This window comes from Leishmania mexicana, chromosome 33 (assembly GCF_000234665.1).
Source record: "Leishmania mexicana MHOM/GT/2001/U1103 complete genome, chromosome 33".
Taxonomy (NCBI): Eukaryota; Euglenozoa; class Kinetoplastea; order Trypanosomatida; family Trypanosomatidae; genus Leishmania; species Leishmania mexicana.
In genome coordinates this window covers 928,476-949,237 of record NC_018337.1, presented here as the reverse complement: position 1 = coordinate 949,237, position 20,762 = coordinate 928,476, and the positions used below count along the sequence as shown (strand labels likewise).

General features: G+C 56.1%; 4 protein-coding genes across 4 annotated transcripts; all 4 read left to right on the top strand.

Annotated features, from left to right (window-relative positions):
* Positions 1 to 454: 454 nt before the first annotated feature.
* On the top strand, positions 455 to 7,753 carry LMXM_33_2520 (conserved hypothetical protein; the record flags this gene model as incomplete). Its single annotated transcript, XM_003878761.1, has 1 exon — positions 455 to 7,753. One exon carries the CDS (start codon positions 455 to 457, stop codon positions 7,751 to 7,753), a length of 7,299 nt encoding a protein of 2,432 aa, XP_003878810.1.
* Positions 7,754 to 8,704: 951 nt separating this feature from the next.
* LMXM_33_2515 (hypothetical protein) lies at positions 8,705 to 9,364 on the top strand (the record flags this gene model as incomplete). The annotated part of the gene is made up of 1 exon (XM_003878760.1): positions 8,705 to 9,364. One exon carries the CDS (start codon positions 8,705 to 8,707, stop codon positions 9,362 to 9,364), a length of 660 nt encoding a protein of 219 aa, XP_003878809.1.
* Positions 9,365 to 11,092: 1,728 nt separating this feature from the next.
* On the top strand, positions 11,093 to 11,926 carry LMXM_33_2510 (protein phosphatase 2C-like protein; the record flags this gene model as incomplete). Its single annotated transcript, XM_003878759.1, has 1 exon — positions 11,093 to 11,926. The coding sequence occupies one exon, from the start codon at positions 11,093 to 11,095 to the stop codon at positions 11,924 to 11,926; it is 834 nt and encodes a 277-aa protein (XP_003878808.1).
* Positions 11,927 to 15,973: 4,047 nt separating this feature from the next.
* Positions 15,974 to 17,149, top strand: LMXM_33_2500 (protein phosphatase 2C-like protein; the record flags this gene model as incomplete). Its single annotated transcript, XM_003878758.1, has 1 exon — positions 15,974 to 17,149. One exon carries the CDS (start codon positions 15,974 to 15,976, stop codon positions 17,147 to 17,149), a length of 1,176 nt encoding a protein of 391 aa, XP_003878807.1.
* Positions 17,150 to 20,762: the final 3,613 nt, after the last annotated feature.

Below are 20,762 nucleotides of genomic sequence, written 5' to 3'. Positions count from 1 at the left end.
TAGCTGCGCACTGCTACTCCTCTCTCGGTGCCTTCTGTGCCTTGGACGCCTTTTTTCCTCGCCGCCTGACTCACTCAATCACTCTCTATTCTTCCTGCTCTGCCGTCTCCGGGGAAACGGCCAGGTGTGACCCCCTTCCCCACCCCCTCTCCAGCACCTGTGCGTGTGGAGGTGTTCGCCCTTGTTTTTTCGTTTTGCCTTTCTGTGAGAGTAGTGCTTGCACCCTCTCCATCCCTCGCACAACACTCTCCGCCGTTCTTTCACTTACCGCAACAGCAGTCATTCCGCGTGTCAAACGCGCGCGTCTCTCTTGACTCAATTTTTTTTTTGTATCTCTCTCATCTTGTGGCGACAAGTGCGTTTACGTTCCCCTCTGGTCTTCTTTTTTTCGAATTCTTTCACTGCGTCTGGGATTCAGTCGGCCTATCCTTTCACTGCTTTGCCCCTGGCAGACATGGAGAAGGGCATTGAAGAGATACTGGATGCGTGTGCGCATCTTCTGGCGGAGATGAAGAGTGACACGAGGGAACGAACAATACTGTCTGCTGTGAGCAAGACGCTGAAGCGCCTCGCAGAGGAGTCTCGTCAGCACCAGGACCAGCTCTCGGCGCAGTCGACACCGTCCCAGCGGATAGACGCGTCCCTGCCAGTGCCTTCCGCTGTCACCCCGTCCTGTAGCGCGTTGGCACCGCAGTCGTCCGATGCAAAGTCGTCTCCCACAGGTGGCGAGCGGACGGAGGCGGCCGAGGTGGTCAGTAAAACAAGCGTGGAGACCGCAGAGGCAACACAGTCCGTTGCAGCGTTGCTGTCTGGCCTTTCCAGTCCCTCGACTTCTGTACCTGCGACCACCACCGCCTGCAGTCCGCTCCAGCAGTTCTTGTGTAATGACGAGGAGCTCAGCAAACTGGCGTACGCCTGCCGTATGGCGATAATGGGCGAAAATGGAGGCATTGCTCGCAACTCGGTGCGCATTCTGACAGCAGCGCTTGAGTTGGCTGCCGTCGTTTTGACCAGTGGAGTTCTGCCATTGGAGTTGGTGGCACCGGTCCCCACGTTCGCTGTACCCGAGTCGACTGCAAGAGGCGCAAAGGTGTTTTTTTCAAAGCTGCTGGGTGGAAAAAAGCGTGCCTCGTCGCCATGCCGCGCTGGCGCCCTGGATGTGGGATCTAGCGAAGTCACATCCGTGCCTGCAGACATTGTGGGGCCGAGCGAAAACGTGCGTGAATGTCTCGTAGACGCCGTCTTGGCGGCGGTGGATACAGTGCAGTCGAAGGAGTCGAGCGACCGGCTGTACTTTGTGATGATTGTCGCGCTCAAGGCTGCTGCTGCACCCCGGCTCAGTCGAAAGGCAAGCACCAACATTCAACCCTCTGCGTTGCAGCCACTGCAACTGTCCGTGCACGACGGCCGCTTAGTAAGCGTGTTCCGCGCCCTGCTTGAGCTCTGCGCCCGATCAGCGGGGGTGTTGCCCATCCTAATAGATGAGGCGCAGAAGGCGCTGCATGCGATAGCGCGCGCCTTGTCCAAGTATGTCGAGCAGGGAATCTCTGACAGCGATGATAGGAGCGCTGCGGGCGGCTGTTCGAAGGAACAAACCACCGCCTCGCACTCTGCGTCGAGCTCGTCAGCCGGCACGCCGCTCATGCCTTTGCCAACTGCAGTGACCTCGATCTCGGCAGGCAAGTCAGCGAGCGAATCCTTCGTCGACCCGCCTCTAGAGTGCACAGAGGCAGATGACGGGGAAACACCACAGAAAACATGTGGACCGACGACGGAAAAACCGCCTTCGACCACATCCTCCACTATCGCTCCTGCTGCGACCTCACTTGTGGTTCCGCCTGTGTGTGACGGAGCGGAAACGTCGACCGCTGCCGCGCTGACGGCGGCGTCGCCGCCGCCTCGACGGTTCCGTGGGGTGACAGACATGCTTCTGCTGCTGGAGTTGTGCGGCCACATCGCTCGCCTGACGCCGCTTTCCGGCATTTCGTCTATCTTGTCAGGGAGTGGCGGCGGACTCGAGGGGGGCGTCGTGGCGGCGTCAACGAGCGAGTATCATCGCGACGCTCCGGCGAACGACGCCGTCGGTGGCGGTGACGGTGCGACGCCGGCGGCTCCTCGCAGAACCTCCGGCAACGCCACAGAAGAGGGTGCCTCCACGACGAGCTTTTCTGCTGCATCGCTGAATGAGCACATGCTGGTGACGGCTCTGAGTTTTCTCTTGTACAGTATCGTGAACGGCGGCCCGCAGTTCCGCAAGTGCCCAGATATCGTTCAGCTGCTGCGTCAGGTCGTCGTGCCTGCTGCGATTCGCACGTCGATCTCGACGGACCTGGACATCTTTCGACTTTCCATCAACGTGCTGTTAAGCTGCTGCCTGCGCTTTGGTCCGCAAATGGTAAGTGAGACGAGCACGGTCTTCCGTCACGTTTACTTCCGTGTGCTAGACTCCTCCTTCACCTCCTTGGAGCACAAGCTACTCGTGCTTGAGGCTTTTGGCTCGTACATTGAGGAGCCGCAGCTCCTGCTTGGGCTCTTCCTGAACTACGACTGCAACACGCACTCGCAGAGTTTCTTCGAGATGATGATCCACTACCTCGGCGCGCTTGCCATGCCTCCGGCGCAGCAGGTGTGCAACAGCAAGCTCTTCGCTGAGCTGAAGAGGGTTCTGACCGTGCGGCTGGAGTACGACGTGCCAGAACCACTTCGCCGCAAGGCACTTGTAAGCCTGTTGCAGGTTGCCGACTCGAATATTCAGTGGATCGAGCGCTTTGAATGCGATCAGGAGGAGGACACTCACACCGGTACACCCAAAAATGGGACTGGGTGTCGAGACGGCGCGACGACAGATACGGCACCTCACGAGCTTGTCACCTGTTCGCCGCTCGTGCACCACCTGAGTGAGGACGGACTGCGGCACGGTAGGACCCACGCACAGCTGCGTGGTGTCGAGGTGATGGGTTCATCGATGAGTGGCGGCGGCACTAATGGTGGCCTCAACGCGACCGCGAACGTCGACACCTTCCTGCAGGCGCGACGGTACAAGGATGCGTTCAAGAAATTCCTCGATTTGTTCAATCTGAAGGCAACCCCAGATGCGGCCATCGAATACTTGGAAAACTCATTGCTGACCCTCGAGGACGCCGATAAGACGGTCAGTGCAACACTGGAGCCGGCGGCGGCTGTCGGGGCGCGATTTCCATTGAACGACAGAGCGGGGGTTGCCGCTATCCCCACCACAGCCACGGACACCACCAACGCAAGCACCTCAGATGGGCTTCGCAATGACGATGCAGAAGAGCCATCGGGCTCTAATGAGGTGTCAAGAAGGACGGAGCAGGTGCCGGCCGGCGGTGTTGATGCTGCTGCCGCGTCCCCCGCCCCTGTGGAAGCGCCAGCGACGTCTACTGCAGCCATCACGAGTGACGTGGATGACGCCATGCTCCTCTCGGCTAGGAAGGTGGCAACGTTTCTGCGTGTCAAGGAGGACTACCTTGACAAGATGGTGCTTGGCGACTACTTTGCCAAGTGCTTTCGACGACCGTCGTCGCGTGTTGTGTTCGAGGAGTGGATTGGACTGCACGACTTCACCGGCAAGACGCTGGACGAGGCACTGCGTCTCTTCCTTGGCGGCTTCAAGCTCTTGGGCGAGGCGCAGGTCGTGGACAAAACAATGGAACTGTTCGCGGCGCAGTACTGCCGTCAAAACCCCGGCATCTTCAGTTCGGCAGACACCGCCTTCATTCTATCTTTCTCCATCTGCATGCTCAACACCGACGCCCATAGTAGGCACGTCAAAAACAAGATGACGAAGGAGGGCTTTCTGCAGAATAGCCGAGGCATCGACGAGGGCAACGACATCGATCCGTCCATTCTCGGTGGCATCTACGACCGCATCAGCGGAGAGGAGATCGTGCTGCGGCCGTCGCCGAAGTGTGTGACGCAGCCGTCGGTGCACGCGCCAGCCGCGGCTGCGGCGGACAGATCTGCCGGACTCAGACGCAGCAGTAAGTTGACGACGAACCTGTTGGACTCCATTCCCTTGCTGCGCCACCTCTCTCCAATCGCGGCTGCCATCACGGACAAAGTCTTGCTACCAATGGATGCCGCCGGCAACGCGCTGTTCAACTCAGCCCGGCGCAAGCGAGAGGAGATGTACCAGCAGGAGTTGCGTGCGACGTTGAAGGAGGTGATGAACGCGCTACAAGAGGCTTCCACCAACGACGCAGCGCATCACGCCATGTTCGTAACGGCGACGAGCATCGAGAACGCCCTTCCCATGTGGGAGGTGTCGGTAGATGTGGTGTGTCATATTGTCGTGCTGGCTCTGCAGCAGCTGCTTGAGGATTCGGAGAAATATCTGCGACCGCAGTCTTTCTCGTCGCCGTCACTGTCCGGGAACGAGCGGGAGGCGGGGGCGGAGTACGAGGCGGTGACCGCCTACTTGGAGGACACGCAAAGCGCTGGCTATTTCAGCACCATCCTCCTCGGCTTGCAGAACACCGTGCGCGTCTGCTGCGCGTTCGGCAACGTTTCCCACACGGAGAAGCTACTGGAGCACATGTTCGAGATGACTCGTCTGACCTCCGTCGTCGTCGTGAAGGCGGTGCCAAGCTCGCGCGTGACGATAAAGTCGACGATTCCCTTCACGCGCTTGCAGGTGCTCTCGACGTTTTTCAACCTGTTCATGCAATGCGGCTCTTCCTTCAACGCGCGTGGGTGGCAGGCGGCGTACAAGGCGATGTCGCTCGTAGATGCCTTGGCGAACGGTATCGAGGGTATATGGCAGCGCCAGGCGCGCCGTCTGCTGTACACGACACCGCCGGCAAAAGAAACTAGTTGGGTGCTTCCAAAGCCACCGGATTCCGCGACAAAGCCGGCCGCTTCTTCGGCTTCCGCTGGCCCGGATGCGAGCAGCGATAACACGAGAGGCATCTCCGCCGCAACGACCGCACCGGAGCAGCAGCAGCGCGCGGATCTCTGGTTCGGCGCTCTCAACGATGTACCTGCCAGCGTCGTCGACCGCGCCTCTCGCGACAACCGCAAAGCTATACTTTTGGCGCTTCGCTCTGTCCCGACGTGTCACGTTGATCTGTGGCTTGACCGCCTCTTCGACGCCACGCAGTACCCGCCGCGAGTGCAGCTGGAGATGACGAGCGGCTTGGTGAAGGTGTGCGAGATGGAGCTAACGTACACCCGCACTTTCTCGCTAACTAAGCTGTTCGACTTTGTTAGCATTTGCGCCTCTTTCTTGAGCCGACTGCAGTGGCGCGACTTGTGGGCGCACGCGAGTGAGGTGTTTACGCTAGCAGGTTGCCGCAGCAGCAGCGAGATTGCCCTGTCTACCTTGGATGGTCTGCGGCTCGTCGCGCTGACTTACCTCATGCGCGAGGAGCTGCTCAACTATTCTTTCCAGAAAGAGGTGCTCAGGCCGTTCGAGTTGATTCTCATGTCAAATCAAAACGTCGCCTGCCGGCAGAAGGTGATGATGATTCTCTCCGAGGTGATCGACTTCCGCGCCGAACACTTGGCGAGTGGCTGGAACGTCGTCTTTTCGTGCCTCAGCCACGCCGCGGCCATCCCAGAGGTGGCGCCGTCCGCCTGGTCCATCTGCGAGGGTGTGATACTGCGGCATATCAGCTACGTGAAGGACTGCTTTAGCGACTTGATCTTCTGCTTAACGACATTTGCCTGCTCCGGCGTGGAAGAGAGCATGCCGCTGCGCGCCATTTCGTACCTTGTCGCGTGTGGCCACTGGCTGCAATATGGGCTGGAGGCCCCTCCACTGGAAGTGCGGACGGCAGACGCCGTCACGCGATGGGCCACGCGCTTTCTCACAGTCGAGGAGGAGGTGGCAGCGTCTCAGATGATGGGCAGGCAGCTGTCGCGGGTGACGCTCGCTGCGGAGCCGCTGACGCTGGACGCGCTCCTCCAGAAGCCCGTGACCTTTACCAGCAAGACGAAGTACCACCTATGGATGTCGCTGTTCGAGGGAATGGTGCCGATCGTCGTCGTGCACAGCTCCGTGCGGGTGCGAGCACATGCCCTTTCGTCAATATGGGCGTTGCTTGCGCAGTATGCGGGCCTGTTCGATGCGGAGGTGCGGAGCTCGCTTTTCAGTGGCATGGTGCGACCGATGCTGACGACACTGCTGACGCACGTGCCTGGGGACGCGGATCTGGTGTCGCCACCGATGTCTGGGGGCTACGAGTTTGACCGCTTTGACTATCGACTCCTTGTCTACTTAGCGCTCAAGGGCATGTTACTCGCATGTAAGGATCACGCTCACTTGCTGAAGCTGGCGTGCAAAGTTCTGAATGAAGTTGTGGAGTCGACCAACATCACCTTGCGCATGCTCCGCAACGACTACGTCGATGAGGTACTGCGGGTGTGCTACGACTTTGTCTGGGCTGCGGCGTCCTTGGCGACGATGGATGCGTTGGACAGGCTGCCCAGCGTCCCCGGCGCGCCGTCTTCCATGGACGCGGTGAATTACGCGGAAAGGTTGTATCAGTGGATCCCGACGGAGGCCCGGGACGGCAATCCGTTTGTGGTGGGCCTGGTGCATGAGATTCAGCAGGTTGGCGTCGTGGATGTGGTGCGCTTCAAGCGCACCGCTGACTGGGTGGAGCTGCAGCAGACGCCGGCGGCGCGCAACACTCCCGTACAAGTGTCTCTATCCAGACTGTCCGCCACATCGGTGCAGTTGGCGAGTGCGATGATGCTGCAGATCCGCTCCACCATCTTCGGGTGCCTCACGCACGGCCTCCTGGATAAGCTTCAGCGCCTCCTCAGCACGTGCGAGGCGGACTGGAATGTTTGCCTCGAAGTGTCGGGGGCCATGCGCCACGTGTTGCTTGGTGTGAGCTTCTATTTTCTCGTCACCCGAGATGCCCGCGCGGTGCGGTTTCTCAAGTCGGTCATGGGTACATCGCACGAACACGGAATGGTGGGCTCGCACGACTCCGCGTCTCACACAGAGCCCGCGTCGCCCGCAACCGCTGCTGGGGCGGACGCCTCGTCGGGCGACGGCGCTCCGCAGAGCAGGCGCTCCTCCAGAGCCGCTGTCGCAGCGTCGCCGGCCTTCATCGAAACCTCCAAAAACGCTGTGCTTGAGACGCTGTTGCTGATTCCGTACGCGTGCGTGTTGATCGAGTTCATTGCCGCCTTTGATCTTGGCGAGGCCGACAGCAACGTGGTGCGTAGTGATTTGTGGGTCTACGTGGGTCAGTATTTGGAAGAGTTGAAGCGAAGTCGGTTGGCGTGTATAGAGCTGCAGCAGGCGGTGCAAGCGGGCGTGCGCGCTGAACTGGAGGCCGCAGCAACCACCACCACCACCACCACCACCACCACCACCCCCCCTTCGACACCCGCGAAGCACGTGCTCAAAGAGTACAAAGAATGCCATTTCACCGACATCTTCCGCTCCGCCCGTTACCCGATCGCGGCTCGCACCCTCTACTTGACTGCCCAAAGCGATCCATCGATCCGCCAGCGCGTCTTCACCGAGTGGTGCTACCTTCTTCGCATCTACGCCCTCAAGTGCACAGCGATCCTTGGCGCCAGCTCTGTCGTGCTACAGGCGTGCCCCACTCGTGATTTGATCGATTTGTTGCGAGTCATTCCCAGCGCTTTCGAGGAGGCGGCAGTTAGTGCCTACTTCAACAGCTGCTGGGAGGAGATGGACTTGCACTGCAGCATGCCGCCCGAGTCGTGTGTGGAGTTGTGTGCACGTATCCTTGAGTCGCGCATGTGAATTGTGTGCCGCTGTAGGTTCCCTTCCCCCATCTCGTAAAAACAGCGCCGCGCTCTAGCGAATGCGGACTGTCACGCATGCGTCCTCTTTTGGTTTTCGCGTCGCTCCTTCGCCTTGCGTGTGACCTATGGGCCGTGCTTTTCCTCCCCACACAGTCGTGCACGGGCGAACACTACCGCACACATGCCTACGCCGAAACGCATTTCCAGCAGTCTTCTTTACTTGCTGATGGCCCTCTTTCCTTTTTCTATCACGCGAGTTTGGGGTTTTGGTGAAGATGTGAGGCTCATCTCTTCATGTCTCTGTCTCTGTGTCTGTGTCTGTCTGCGTGTGCGTGTCGGCACTGTGGCTCCTTTTATTTTGCTTTCGTCCTGTGCTGCTCTTTCTCCCGTCGCCTCCCCCCTCTATCATTCCTCGCTTCGCGCCCCCCCTCCTCCTCCACCCACAAGCTCACACACTCACGTGGCTTCATTACGGCGCTGCCGGTTTGCGTCACTGTTTTGCGCGTCCGATGTCTTTTGCTTCACACCTATTACGTTTATTTTGTTCCATGGTGGCCAGAGGTGAGGTGCCAGGGTTTCGTTTCGGCAACACGGTATGGTCGCGCGGCTGGAGGCCGGGTAGGTTGGGAGGGTCGGGTAGAGCTTGGATCGTGCCTCTCCATCTATTCTTGTGTCTGCGTGTGTGGGTGCATGTGCTTCGCGTAGTGTCTAACACGTGAAGAAGAGTTTGTGGGGTGCTGCCTCTACACAGCACATCCGCCTCTCCATTGGAGTCCTCCACCCGATCGTACTCAAGGAAAGAAGCTCCAAGAAAAACAGAAAAATAAAATACATGAAGCAAGGGGGTGCGTCACTGTGGTGCCGGCGTAGCGGACTGCGCATGTGAGTGCGTGCGTGTGTCTGTGCCGCCCCTTCGCGTTCACCGCGGGGGGAGGGGAAGGCGAGCTGGATGGGCACTTTAATGGAACTGTGGTGGCGGTGTGGGGGGACTCGAAAAGCCGTCAGAGGCGTGACTAAATGCATCCTGTCTATCGAAGTGCTCGGTGAAACGATCGAGCCAAAACCGCGTGTGCGCTCAACACCCCTCCCTTTCTCCCGCGGGGCAAAGTACCTTTTGGGTTGTTGTGCCGTCTCCATGCGGGAAAGATGTTGTCTGTCGCTCCATCGTCCACCACCACCACCATGTCCCTTGTCTCTGTTTCTAACACGAGTGCCGCGTTCTGCTTCTGTACTCTCAACCTCTGTTGAGTTGTGGCACGGTGAAGAAGTGTGCACACGTACGCACACCATTGTACGCCTCCATCACATTCTCTTCTCACCTTTTGCTTCTCACTTGCATTTCCCGGCTTCGCCATCGTCGCCGCTGCGAGCGACCGTGTGTGTGTGTGTCTGTGAATCCAGAGTGGCTGCCGCCGCCGTTGCAGTTGGCCTCTGCTCTTTGCCTCCTCCCTTTTCCATCGTGTTCACCGTCTCACAAACTTGCCAGTCCGCAGCCGGTGTCAGGGGAAGGAACCTCGCAACAGCGCGAGGGAGGAAAGCGAAGCGAAAGAAGAGGACGCAGAGATCTCGCCGAACAACAAAAAATAAGAACGTAGAAGCTGCTTTGTGACGTCGCCGTCCTCTGAGGGCGTGCGTGCCGAAACGGTGGAGCAGCGAACCCCCTTCCCCCACGAAAAAAAACGAAAAAGAGAGTGGGCACACTGCCCCAGGCCGTCTCTTCACGACCCATGTACGGCAAGCAAAACGATAAAACAGCGACACGCATCTCTTCCTATCCTCTCTGCCTCCCATCATCATTCCTTCGCCGACATCAACTTGGCAATTGGCATCTTCCCGCACGAAGGTGAGCAGTGCTGGCAGGGATATCCGCAACAGCAACCACAGGGTAAGAAAAGAAAGCCGAGGCGGGAGTACATCCCCGCGCATCGCGTCGTTCCATCCCGCCGCCGCACAGCCATTCACTAACAAGAAACGAGCAGCGCACGCTGCCTTGTTTTTCTTCCTCCCTCAGGCCTCCCTCAGTGCCTCGGTCCCCCTCTCGTGTGTTTCACTTGGTGGCAACCGCGTTCGCTCTGCCGCTTTACTCTCCACAGTTTTTCTATCTGTTTGTCTGCCTGCGTTTCTCATTTCTATATCACCCCACGCAGTCATCAACCCCTCTTTCTAGCGACTTGGCTATCGCACAGCAGCACGCGGTGAAGGGTGTCTTACTGGACAGTGGGTCTTGCGGATTTTATTCCCCGTGACCGCGTGCCGCTCAGACTGTTTTGTATTTTTATTTTCGCTTTTCGCCGCCTCTGCCTCTTTCTCCCTCTCTCTCCTTCCCCCCGTTCTGCGTTGAGCACCGTCGTCGGTCCTTGGTTGCTGCCTGGTGGCGTTTTGCTACTTTCTTTTTCCCTCTTCGTTTTCTGTGTGGTCGCTTCTTTCTATTTGCTCGACTCCTCGCCCGCGTTCTACTCGAACCCTCCCTCCCTCCCAAAACTAACTCAGACACGCATATACATATAAAGCTCTCTCTCTCTCTGTATTAAACCGCTCTTCTTCTTTTTCGTTGTGTGTCTCCGTTGTGTGTGTCCGTTGGTCTCCTCGTAATCTCTTCCCCCCCCCCTCCCCCCTCCCCCCTCCCCGGCAGCGTCGTCTCCTTCCCTTCCCTTCCCTTCCCTTCCCTTCCCTTCCCTTCCTTCGCTGGAACCGTTTTGCGTCTCTCTCTCTCTCTGTGTCTGTGTGTGTGTGTGTGTGCGCGACATCCATACGTCCTCTAGGCGACGCCCTTTTTAAATATTTACGCTCTGTCGTACCGGCGACGTGCCAAAGCATGCCGGCAGAGAAGAAGAGCGACGCGACGGCGACGCGGAAACCCGACTCACCTCACTCGCCAAAGTCGCCAACCTCCGCCAACACGACAACAGCCTTCAATTCTGCGAAGAAGAAGTCTATCCTGCGTCCGAAGCAGAAACCGCCGACAGTTCCCCTGAACAAGAGCAGCTCTACGAGCAGTAGTACATCCGTGGTCAAACACCCACATTTTCTCTCTCCACCGCTAGCGAGCTCACCGACGAGACCACGTGATCCAGCGAAGACTGGTCTAACCCCGCAAGCGTCGCCCCCTTCCACAGACGTAGAAGATGCATCCGCACCGCAGCCGACCTGCGACGGCAGTCGCGGCAAGGGCAATCAGACTAACCACGTGGTCGTTCCTTTCAATATGAGCTCTTCAGCGCTGCCGCGGCAGAACTCGGCGACGCTGCACCCCCTTTGCCGCCACAGTAGCTTGCGCAAGACCGCCTTCGTTGTCGTAGACTACGGCGCGACAGCCGAGCAGGGCACCCGCAAGACGATGGAGGATCAGCATACGATGCTGTCCGAGGGGATTCCGTTTTTCGGCGTCTACGACGGTCACGGCGGCACCCAATGCGCGGAATACCTCCGCGACCAATTGCACGGGCTCATCCTCGGCCATCCAGAGGTGAAGACTAATCCCGAGAAGGCCATCGTTGATGGCATAGTAGAGGCTGACCGAGCCTTCCTCGCCCGCTCCGAGGCGGAGACGAACGAGTCTGGCAGCGTCTGCGCCGTTGCCTTGATCATAGATGACAAGCTTGTAGTGGGAAACGTCGGCGACGCCGAAGTTGTGCTTTCGCACAACGCAAAGCCAGTAGTTCTCACCGTGCGACACAACATCGCCAGCAACCCGAGCGAGGAGGAGCGGATTCGTTCTGTAGGGGGCAAGGTGTGCCACAATCGTGTCGGACACCCAAACTACAACCCGGCGGTCGTTAGTCTTGCTGTAACACGCGCCATCGGAGACGCAGGCTTCAAGCTTGCAAAGTACACGGATGGCAAGCCCTCTGGAGTGATCGCTGTTCCGGAGACGTCGGTTACCCGACTGACGGATGAGGACGAGTTTCTCGTGATCGGCTGCGACGGGCTCTGGGATGTCATGACATACGCAGAAGTGGTGGACTTTTGCTCCCAACGATTACAGGAAGGCGTGCCGGCGCAGTGCATCGCCGAGGAGTTAGCTCAGGCAGCTCTCACGAAAGGGAGCACTGATAATGTTACTGCCATGCTGGTTCACTTGACACGCCGGGAGGGACCTCTGAGCACGCGCGAGTTCGTGCCTGAGGCGGCTGTATCGACTTCAACGCGCAACCTCTCCGATGAACCGTAGTCGTACCGTGCAACACACACACACACACACACATACACACACACAAGGAGTGCGCGAACGTCGGTGACCACCTCGCTTCTTGCCTTGTTGAAAATACCCCTCTTTCCCTCTCCCAAAAGAGGAAAACAAAGAAGCTAATAAACCACCTGATGCATGTGCTACAAACCAAAGAAGAGGGGCAGCCTCGAGGGCAGAGACTCTGTAGTTCTCTGTGCCTATGTGGAACCCTTTCATGGCAGACATATTATAGTGCATGCCTGTTGTGGGGTCGATGGGGGGAGGGGGTAAGAAGTGGAAAGACAACGAAGGGACAGATGGCCGGACAGGTTCTGTTACTGATCAGCGCGAGCTGGTAGACATCAGGTGAGCACAGAAGACAGAAGATGAGAAGCAGCTAAGGTCCCACACTTTGTTCTCCCCACTACCGCAGCCTTTTCCCGGGCCGTATCCTTTGCCGCTTTTTCTATCACAAGCACCAAACACCTCTATTGGACGACTCCGCTTGCTTCTTCCCTCCTCCCTCCTTCGCGCACCCTCCCCCCCTCCGCCAAGACGCCTTCTCCGCTGTGGTTTTTTTTTTCGGCCACTTTTCCGTCTGTTGACCAGAATTTCCCTGATTAGCTTTCGTTCATTTCTCAGGGGATCGGAAAAAAAGCGAATAGCAAACGGTTGGTGAAGGTAGGGTGGAAAGCGGAGGCTGGTGTTGTGAGAGCGGGGAGGGGCCCCTAGAGAGGTACAGAAATGTAGAGAGCTAGCGAGGATGTGGCGGACTCTTCTCTTTTCCCTGCGTGGTGGCGAACTATCTTTCGATGCCTGTGTAGGTCTGTGCTTGCGTGCGTATCTGCGTCATCTTCATCTTTCCCTTCCTCGCGTGCTGCTCTTCCCTCTTTTTTCGCGTCGTTCCCTTGTTTTCGTTTTCTTTCCCGTCCCTCCTCCCGCCGCGGACTTCTCTCGTGCCGTCGCTTCGTGTCTCATGTGACGAGGTGGAAGTGGTGGTGGTGGGGGGGGGCGGGGGACAGGGGGGCAAAAGGAAAAGAAACGCGACGCCCACGAAAGAAGCCGTGCACACGTGGGCAGTCTGTGAAGGGCGATGAGAGTGCACGCATATGCGTGAGGGTGTATGAACGAATGGTGAAACGGCTGAGTGTGTGTACCTCTTACGTTCTTGTGTGTGTGTTTGTTTTTGTTATTTCCCTTTTGTGTGCGTGTGTGCGTGTTCTTTCTGTTTTCATGGTTATCTTCTGCTCCCCGTGCCTTCCCCCTTCCTCCCCCCTCTCTCTGCGTGTGTATGATGGTGGGATGCTAGAGGCCGCTGGGTATAACTTTGCGGTTCTGTTACGAGCACATCTGCGTGTGCGCGTGTAGGATACCTTTCTATCTCGTACTCGTCCTGTTTTCTTTTTTTTGATTTTGGCAGGTACAGCGTAGTCGTGGCTGTGATTTGTGGTGGAACGCCTTTGGGGGTTCATGTATGTATGTGTGCTTGTAGTAATGGCGTCGGCGACTTCGATGGCCATGCGAACGCAAGACCGCCTTTCTTTAAAAAACGGGGAGCCGGGAGCTGCTTGACAGATATCTAGCCCTCGCGCAAGTGTGGCTGCTCCAGTGATATGCTTGTCGAAGTGGTGACTGCTCAGCTATGCTGTAAAGAGCTGGTGACTCGCCCGTGCGAGAAGAACACAGTTTGCTTCCTGCTCTCTCGCACCTTCTCTCTTTGTTGATGAGGCGGGGGAGAGGGAGACGCAGCGGCGGAAAAATATGTCGAAGATGCACAAGCAGAAGCAAGCTCTAGAAACTCGACGATGAAAAAAAGCAAAATCCCTGGACCTGCGTCCGCGGCTTTTGGATGGGGGAGGGGAGGGTGAGGAGGAAAGGGCAGCACAGAAGTGGTTATGTTTGTAATGTTTTTGTGCGTGCGTGTGCGTGTGTCTGCAGGTAGTGGGTCTATAGAGTGCATGGATGTGCACTCTCTGTGCGCGTTGATGCTTGTTATGAATATATCTCATGTCTGATTACTATTATTATTAGTTTTTCTCTCCATCTCTGTACGACTGCGATCCAACTTCCTCCTCCTCCTCGCTTTTTTCCCGTTTTGTTTTCACACACTTTTGCGCGTGTGTTCCTTTTTTAGTTGTGCGTGTGTGTGTTTCCTTCTGATTCTCTCGTTTTTCCCTTCCGTTCGCTCCTCTTCTCGCGCCTGTTCTTGTCGTCTTTGTACTTGGGTTCGAGGCTTCTCTTCGTCATCGCCTCAGACAGTGACGACGTCGATAAACCATGTCAACGATGCGGAGGAGAAGCAGACGCGCGCGCACACACACACGCAGAAAAAAAACAAAAAATAAAATTGAAAAGGAGGAAGAGGGTCATTACCCCACCCACACTCTTCCCCTCCCTTCCTCCCTCCTTGTCTTTTTTTTGGTTTGTTCTTCTTTCACTGTCGCTCAATCTTTCTCTTCTCTCCCTCTCTCTGCACCGTCGATGTGCCACTGCCGCCCTGTCTCAGCTTAGGCCTCTTTTTTCTTTTATATTATTTCGCGTTCGTTTGGTTGTCACCCATCTTCCTCCAGTACTCGTAAGACGCATGCGCACACATACAACACTCCTCTCAAACAAGAAAAAAAAGAAACAGAAACACCTCTCGAGTCGAATACAAAGTGCGCGACCATGCATGCGTGCGCTACCGCGGATGTCGCAGTGAGAGTGATGCCGAGAGGGGAAGAGACTGCCTCGCTTTCGCGTCCTTTTCCCCACCCTCGAAACTTGTCGCGATGCGACCATTCGTCTTGGGCAAAGATGACGCGCTCCTGTGGAAAAGATGGGGGGGGCGACTTTCATGCGCGGGGGCGTGTGCGTGTGGTGTTTGCTACGTGGGGCAGCCAAATTACGAGGGTGAGGTGCGGGTGTGCGTAAAGGGACTTTGAGGGAGTGGCGCCGCCATCCTTGGGGGTTCAAATGCAAACTTGGGAATATGGCCGGCAAACCCAGCACGCCTTCTCCTGCATTCTCACCCACGGCATGTGCTCACAAACGCTCCGCCCTTTGCAGGCGGGTGGGTGAGTCTCCACCGCACCGCGAAAGTCAGCTCTGAGCGCCTCCCTTCTTTACCGCATTCGGCTCCTCCTCCGCGCGACAGTCGTGCTTCATCGCGGCGCTACACATCTCCATAACTCCCTCCCTCTCTCTTCTTTTGCTCTTGGGTTCGCTTTTCTCCACCACTAGTGGCTCCGTTCCGTCTCCGGCCCTGCTTTCCTGTCCCACGTGACATGCAGCCACAGTAAGCTGCGCGCACACAACTTTTCTTTCATCTCCGCCCTTTTTCACGCCACCGGTGCTCACTCCATTGGTTTTCTTCCCTTTCCTTTCCGCCACCGCACCCCCTCCTTCCCCCACGTCGCCGAGACAAAGGGACTCCCACTTGTGTCTCCCCCAGTGTGTTCGTGCTTGCATGTGTGTGCGTGTGTGTGCGTGCGTGTGCACCTTTCTTTTCCCCCTCTTGTCTTCCACATCACGGCGCCAGCTTCGCTTCCCTTCGTTGTGCAATAACCCTCTCCTCTCTCCTTTGTGTGTGTGTGTTTTTCATTGTCTCTTCCTCTTCTTCCTTCTCCCCTGTTTCCTCTGTACTTTCTTTTTTCCCCATCTTCGCTCCGTTAGCACCTCAGCTCGTCTTTTCTTTCCTGCACAGGCTCACGCGTGTGCGTGTGTTTTCGACTGGCACGTTCTTTGTTTTTTTTTTTGAGGGGGGGGGGTGGTTTGTCCCCTTCGCCTTTCCGTCTTCTGCCGGATCTCCTCTATGTATGTTGAGCTTGTGTTGTTCGGTTAGTTTCTGTTCAGGACGCATAGGAGGGAGGGCATTGTGTGTCGCTATCACCGCTTAGCCTATTCCAAGAAAAACCGGGAAGACCCCCTCAGCCACCCTACCACCCCGAAGCCTCCATCTACACCTTCTTCTTTGCAACGCACGCGCAAACATCAAGCCCGCCACCCTCGGCATTTTCTTTGGCCCGTCCCCTTCGTCCCAAGCGCTCCTTCCGCCCACTGTGTGTGGTGATGAGTCTCCCACCCGCGCATCGACCCGTTGCCACTGTTCTAGCGGTTGACATGATGCACGACAGTCGTGCACGGCACGGAAAGTCGCGCGTCTCAGGGGGCTCCAGCTGCTTCCCGTCCGGTTATCTTAACAACGAGAGCTTTGACCTGAACTCCGAGACGGAACACATATCTACGAACTCCTCCACATGTGATCCGGCTGAGTCCTATCATCTCTTGCTCCCTCGAGAGTTGCGGACGCCGGCTCAGCACTTCACCACGCCGGAGATCCTGGACGGTTCCCCTCACTCACCGCTCTGCAGTGCTTTCTTTTCCTCGGTGACTGAAATGCAGCACCAGTCGGTACTGGAGGTCGGCGTGGCAAGCGATCAAGGCATCCGCTCGAGCATGGAGGACGAACATGTGACCGTCGTCGAGCCAGACGTTTGCTTCTTTGGCATCTATGACGGGCACGGTGGTCGCCAGTGTGCCGAGTACGTCCGCTCCCGGCTGCACGAAATTACACTGGCTCACGAGTGCCTTAAGACCGCTCCGCGCAAGGCGATCAGCGACGCGTTTGCTCAGGTGGAGCGCGAATTTTTAGGGCAGACTACCAGCGACATGAGCTCTGCTGGCTGCGTGTGCGCCGCGGCCGTCGTCCAGGGCTCGGTGCTGACGGTGGGCAACGTTGGTGACTGTGAGGTGGTCCTCGCGCGTGCGGGGCAACCCGTGCTGCTGACAGTCAAGCACAACCCCAGCTGCAACGATGCTGAGGCAACGCGGGTCAAGAAGGCTGGCGGGTGCATTTTCAACTGCAGGGTGGGCCACCCGCGTCTCAACCCGCGCATGTGCAGTCTTGCCGTGTCACGAGCGGTGGGAGATGCCGGGTTTAAGCTTGAGGAATACACGAACGGCAAACCGTCAGGCATCATCGCTGTCGCCGACACTTCTGAGGTGTTGCTGGCGAAGGACGATGCGTTTTTGATTTTGGCGTGTGACGGCTTGTGGGACACGATGTCTTACGCCGAAGCTGTCGAGCTGGCCACCGCGTACGTGGCGAGCGGGGCCGACGCCAACAGCGTCGCCGACCAGCTTGTGGGAGAGGCGCTGCGGCGGGGCACGCGCGACAACGTCACGGCCATCTTTGTACGCCTAGGCGGGTCAGCGCAAGCAAGACTAGGCGATACCGAAAAATAAAGCCGAGCGTAGATGGGAATGCCCGTGTACTCCTCATCTTCTCTGTGCGTGTGTGCTTGTGTCTTCGGTGCCACGTGTCATGAAGACAGCCCATGCGAATATCCATTTGAACTTGCATGACAGAGGGGAAGCAGGCGAAAAATAGCTTTTTCATGCCCAGACACACACAAATGCGTGCTCTGAATAACCCCTTCCCCTCGTCCTAAGCACTCTCGCTTTATCTCGCGCAACTCAGGTGCTCACTCCTGCTCGTCCTGATGTGGCTGCTTTCTGTTTTCGCATCGTGTAAGCCAGCTTTTCGAAGCACATGAAGCAGGAGCGTTTCTTCCTCTCCCCCTGCTCGTCGTCGTCGGGAGAGGAAGGAAGAAAGGTGTGTGTCTGTGCGCGCTGTGGAGAAACACATGATGCTTTCGCAGTTTCTGTTTTTTTGTGGTGACGGGATGTCTATATATGTGTGTTGTATGCTTGCTCCTGATGTTACGGGACGCCTCCTTCGCTCTTTTCCTAGCTCCCCTTCCAGCAGCTCTTTCTGTCGCGTCATTGCGTTTATATGCGTCTTGGAACATGGCCCAATGCACTCATGTGAAAGCGTGCATGGTTGCGGGCAGTGGGGGAGGGGAGGGCGGATAGTTATGTGGATAGGTGCGCGTGCGTTCCTGCATGTTTGAGGGACTTTTTCGGCACCTGAGAACTAAAAATAATAAGGCAATTCATATCTACGCCAACAGGTGAACAAACAACAGCAAAGTGTTTCCGAGTAAAGTGGATGTGTTTCCTTTTTTTTACATCCTCTCTTGAAAATATTTTACTTCGATGACTATATGCGTGAAGGTGCGAATGTGTGTATGTGAGCGCGGGCTCGTGCATCTCTGTCAGTACCACCTTTTCTTTTTTTTTGCGTGTGGTTTTATTCGTCCTTGTCCGTGTTTCCACGCCTTTTTTTGCCTTCTTCTTGGAACTCTTCTCTCTCTTCCCTCCCCCAATCCGCTGTTTCTTTGTTTTCCCTCGCACTCGCGTGCGCGTGTGTGTGCTCTCTCGTTTAGTTCCTCTATTCTCCTACAGCCCTTCTCCCTTCCTTTTTTTCTGCTGATACAGCTCTCTTTCTCTCCCTCCCCCTCCCCTCTCTCATCGCAATCACCCTTTTCCCTTTATTTCTCTCCACGAACTCGTGCTGATGTTGTTTGTCATGTGCGTGTGTCGTGTGTGTCTTCCCCCCACCCCTCCCCTCTCTTTTTTTTCTTGGAACACTTGAAGGGGCCTTCTCTTTCGCTCTTTTTTTCTTACTTTTTCCCTTTCGTTTATTTATTAGCTTCTCTGTCTTTGGTGACGTTAAACTGTTGTGTATCTCTCCTTTTCTCTCTCTCCCTCCCTCTCTCTTCTGCTGACCTTCAAACCAAGCAAACAAGACAAAGAAAAAGTTCGTTTTTTTTTTCGTCGTGCTTTCCCGCATGTAAACTGCTGCTAATTCGGCACCTTTTCTTCCCATCTCTCTGTCTGTCTGTCTGATCTGGCTTCCATGTATCTCCTCCGTTCCGCAACCAACTTGAATGTTTCGTTTTTTTTTTTATCCCTCTCTCCGTGACACAATCGCCTTGTCGTTGCTTCTACCAAGCTCTTTTGTTCTTTCCTTTTTTTTTGCGGTCTCTTCGTCTTGCGCCTCCCTTCAAGGTGACTTTTTTTTGCATATATGTACATGTGTGCATGCGCGTGTCCCCTTGCGTGCCGTCCTAAACCAGCTTCCCTTTCCCCTTACTTTGTGTGTGTCAGCGTCTTTCTTCGTCCTCTGTTCCCTCTTCTTTCTGTGTCTTTGTGTGTTGTTCTCTATTTTTCTCTCCTCATCCCCGACACCTCCCCCCCCCCGAATTCTTTTCCCGCGCAACCCCGCCGCCTTCCCTCGTTTTTTTTTCTGATCTCACGATTATGTATAAATCTAGAGCTCGGTCTTCCGCCCTTTGACTGCTCTTCTCTAACCACCCCCGTATGTATTTCTTCCCCACTCCTTTTTCCCCTTTTAGCCATTTCTTTTTTTTCGTTCTTCTATCACTATGTATGATCACACTTAGAAGCGCCTGTGTTTTTGGTATGTGCCTTTTGCCACACAGGAGTGCAGCGGGAGGAGGGGGCGGTAGGTGGTGGTGGCAACGTTGTGTCAGGTTCTCGTGAAGCATGACAACGTCCACACCCGAGACGGTATCGAAGTCCTGTTCTATCCACGAAGACGAAAGAAAAGGATGACAAACAAAGCACGCGTTTCCACACAAGACGAAAAAAAAAACATAACTACGACCGCGATGGATCAGCCACGCAGCGAGTCTCCTCCCTCTTTCCTGTCACACCGCAACACAAAAAAAAGGAAGGAGTCGGAGTCGGGGGAGAGGGGAGGGATGGGTAGAACAACCAAAGAAGGAGAGTACATCACGCATGGCCCGAGGATAGAGAGCCACGACGAGGACGGAGGAAAAAAAACGAAATGCGAAACAACAACAAGACTATGCCTTCATGCTACTTTTTTTGTGGTTGTTGTTGCCTTTTTACGTGCAGATGTCTGAGAGACCGCATTACGTTCTTGTTGTGCCTTGGCTTCGCACTTGTTTCTTTTTTTTTTCGGGTTCGCTCTCTTCATCTCGCGTCATCTGCATCATCTCGTTGGACCTCTGCCCTCAAAATCTCCTTTTTTTGGGCGCTTACTCCGTTCTCCTTGCCTTTCCTCCTCCCCGCATCCCGCAACACTGTTTCCTTTTCTCTTTTGTTTCCTCTCTCCCACCCCATCCTTTTCTGTGCCCTTGTTTCTGTGTTGAAGGACCTCTCTCTATTGTTGTGGTTCTTCGCTTCCTCTGGTTGTTGTCGTGGATCTATACAGCTGTTTTTCTTTTTCTAACACCTGCCTCCCACTGTCCCTTCCTACGCCCCTCCCCCCTTTCTCTTTTTTTTTGGTTGTTGCCGTTGTACTCCCCCTTTTTCTCCTCCATTTTTCTTACCTCTGTGACGTCTCGTCCCCCCCCCGTTGTCTCTGAGTCCTCTCGTCTCGTTATTCGCGTATGGGGGCGAATCGATGCCTTCATCGCCACCTTATCTCCCTCCCTCTCTCCAATCGAATCAAGCGTGAATGTTTGTGCACCATAGGCGCATGCGTGCTCAGTCCCTTTTTTTTTCTTGCTCTCTCTTTACTCTCATGTCCTTGTAAAAGAAGAAGAAAAAAAAACGTGCTGTCGTTAGGGTGTGTAGCACTTGCCGTTTTGCGTAGCGTTCTGAGCGCGTGTACGTGCGCGCCTGTGCATTGCTCCGTGGCCTCTCTCGATGTGGGCTTGTCTTTTTTTTTGCGACGGATCGCGTGTGTTTGTGTAAGGCGCGTTTTGGGAAAGTGCCTGAGTGTCTGTCTGTGTGTCTGTTACTCCCTGTGTGTTTTTCCCCTAGTATTTTCCCCGTTGACTTCTCTGCTCTCGCCGCGGCAAGTGGCTGCGGGTACCCCCTCTTTCGCGTGATCGCGCATTGCTCACCTTCCGTAGTGTGCAGTTATCCGTGCACACTTTGTACGCCTCTGTTGTCTTGTTTGATCACATGGCATGTGGCGCGCACGTTTCGTGCTTCTTTCGATGCTTGTGCTCACGTGTCT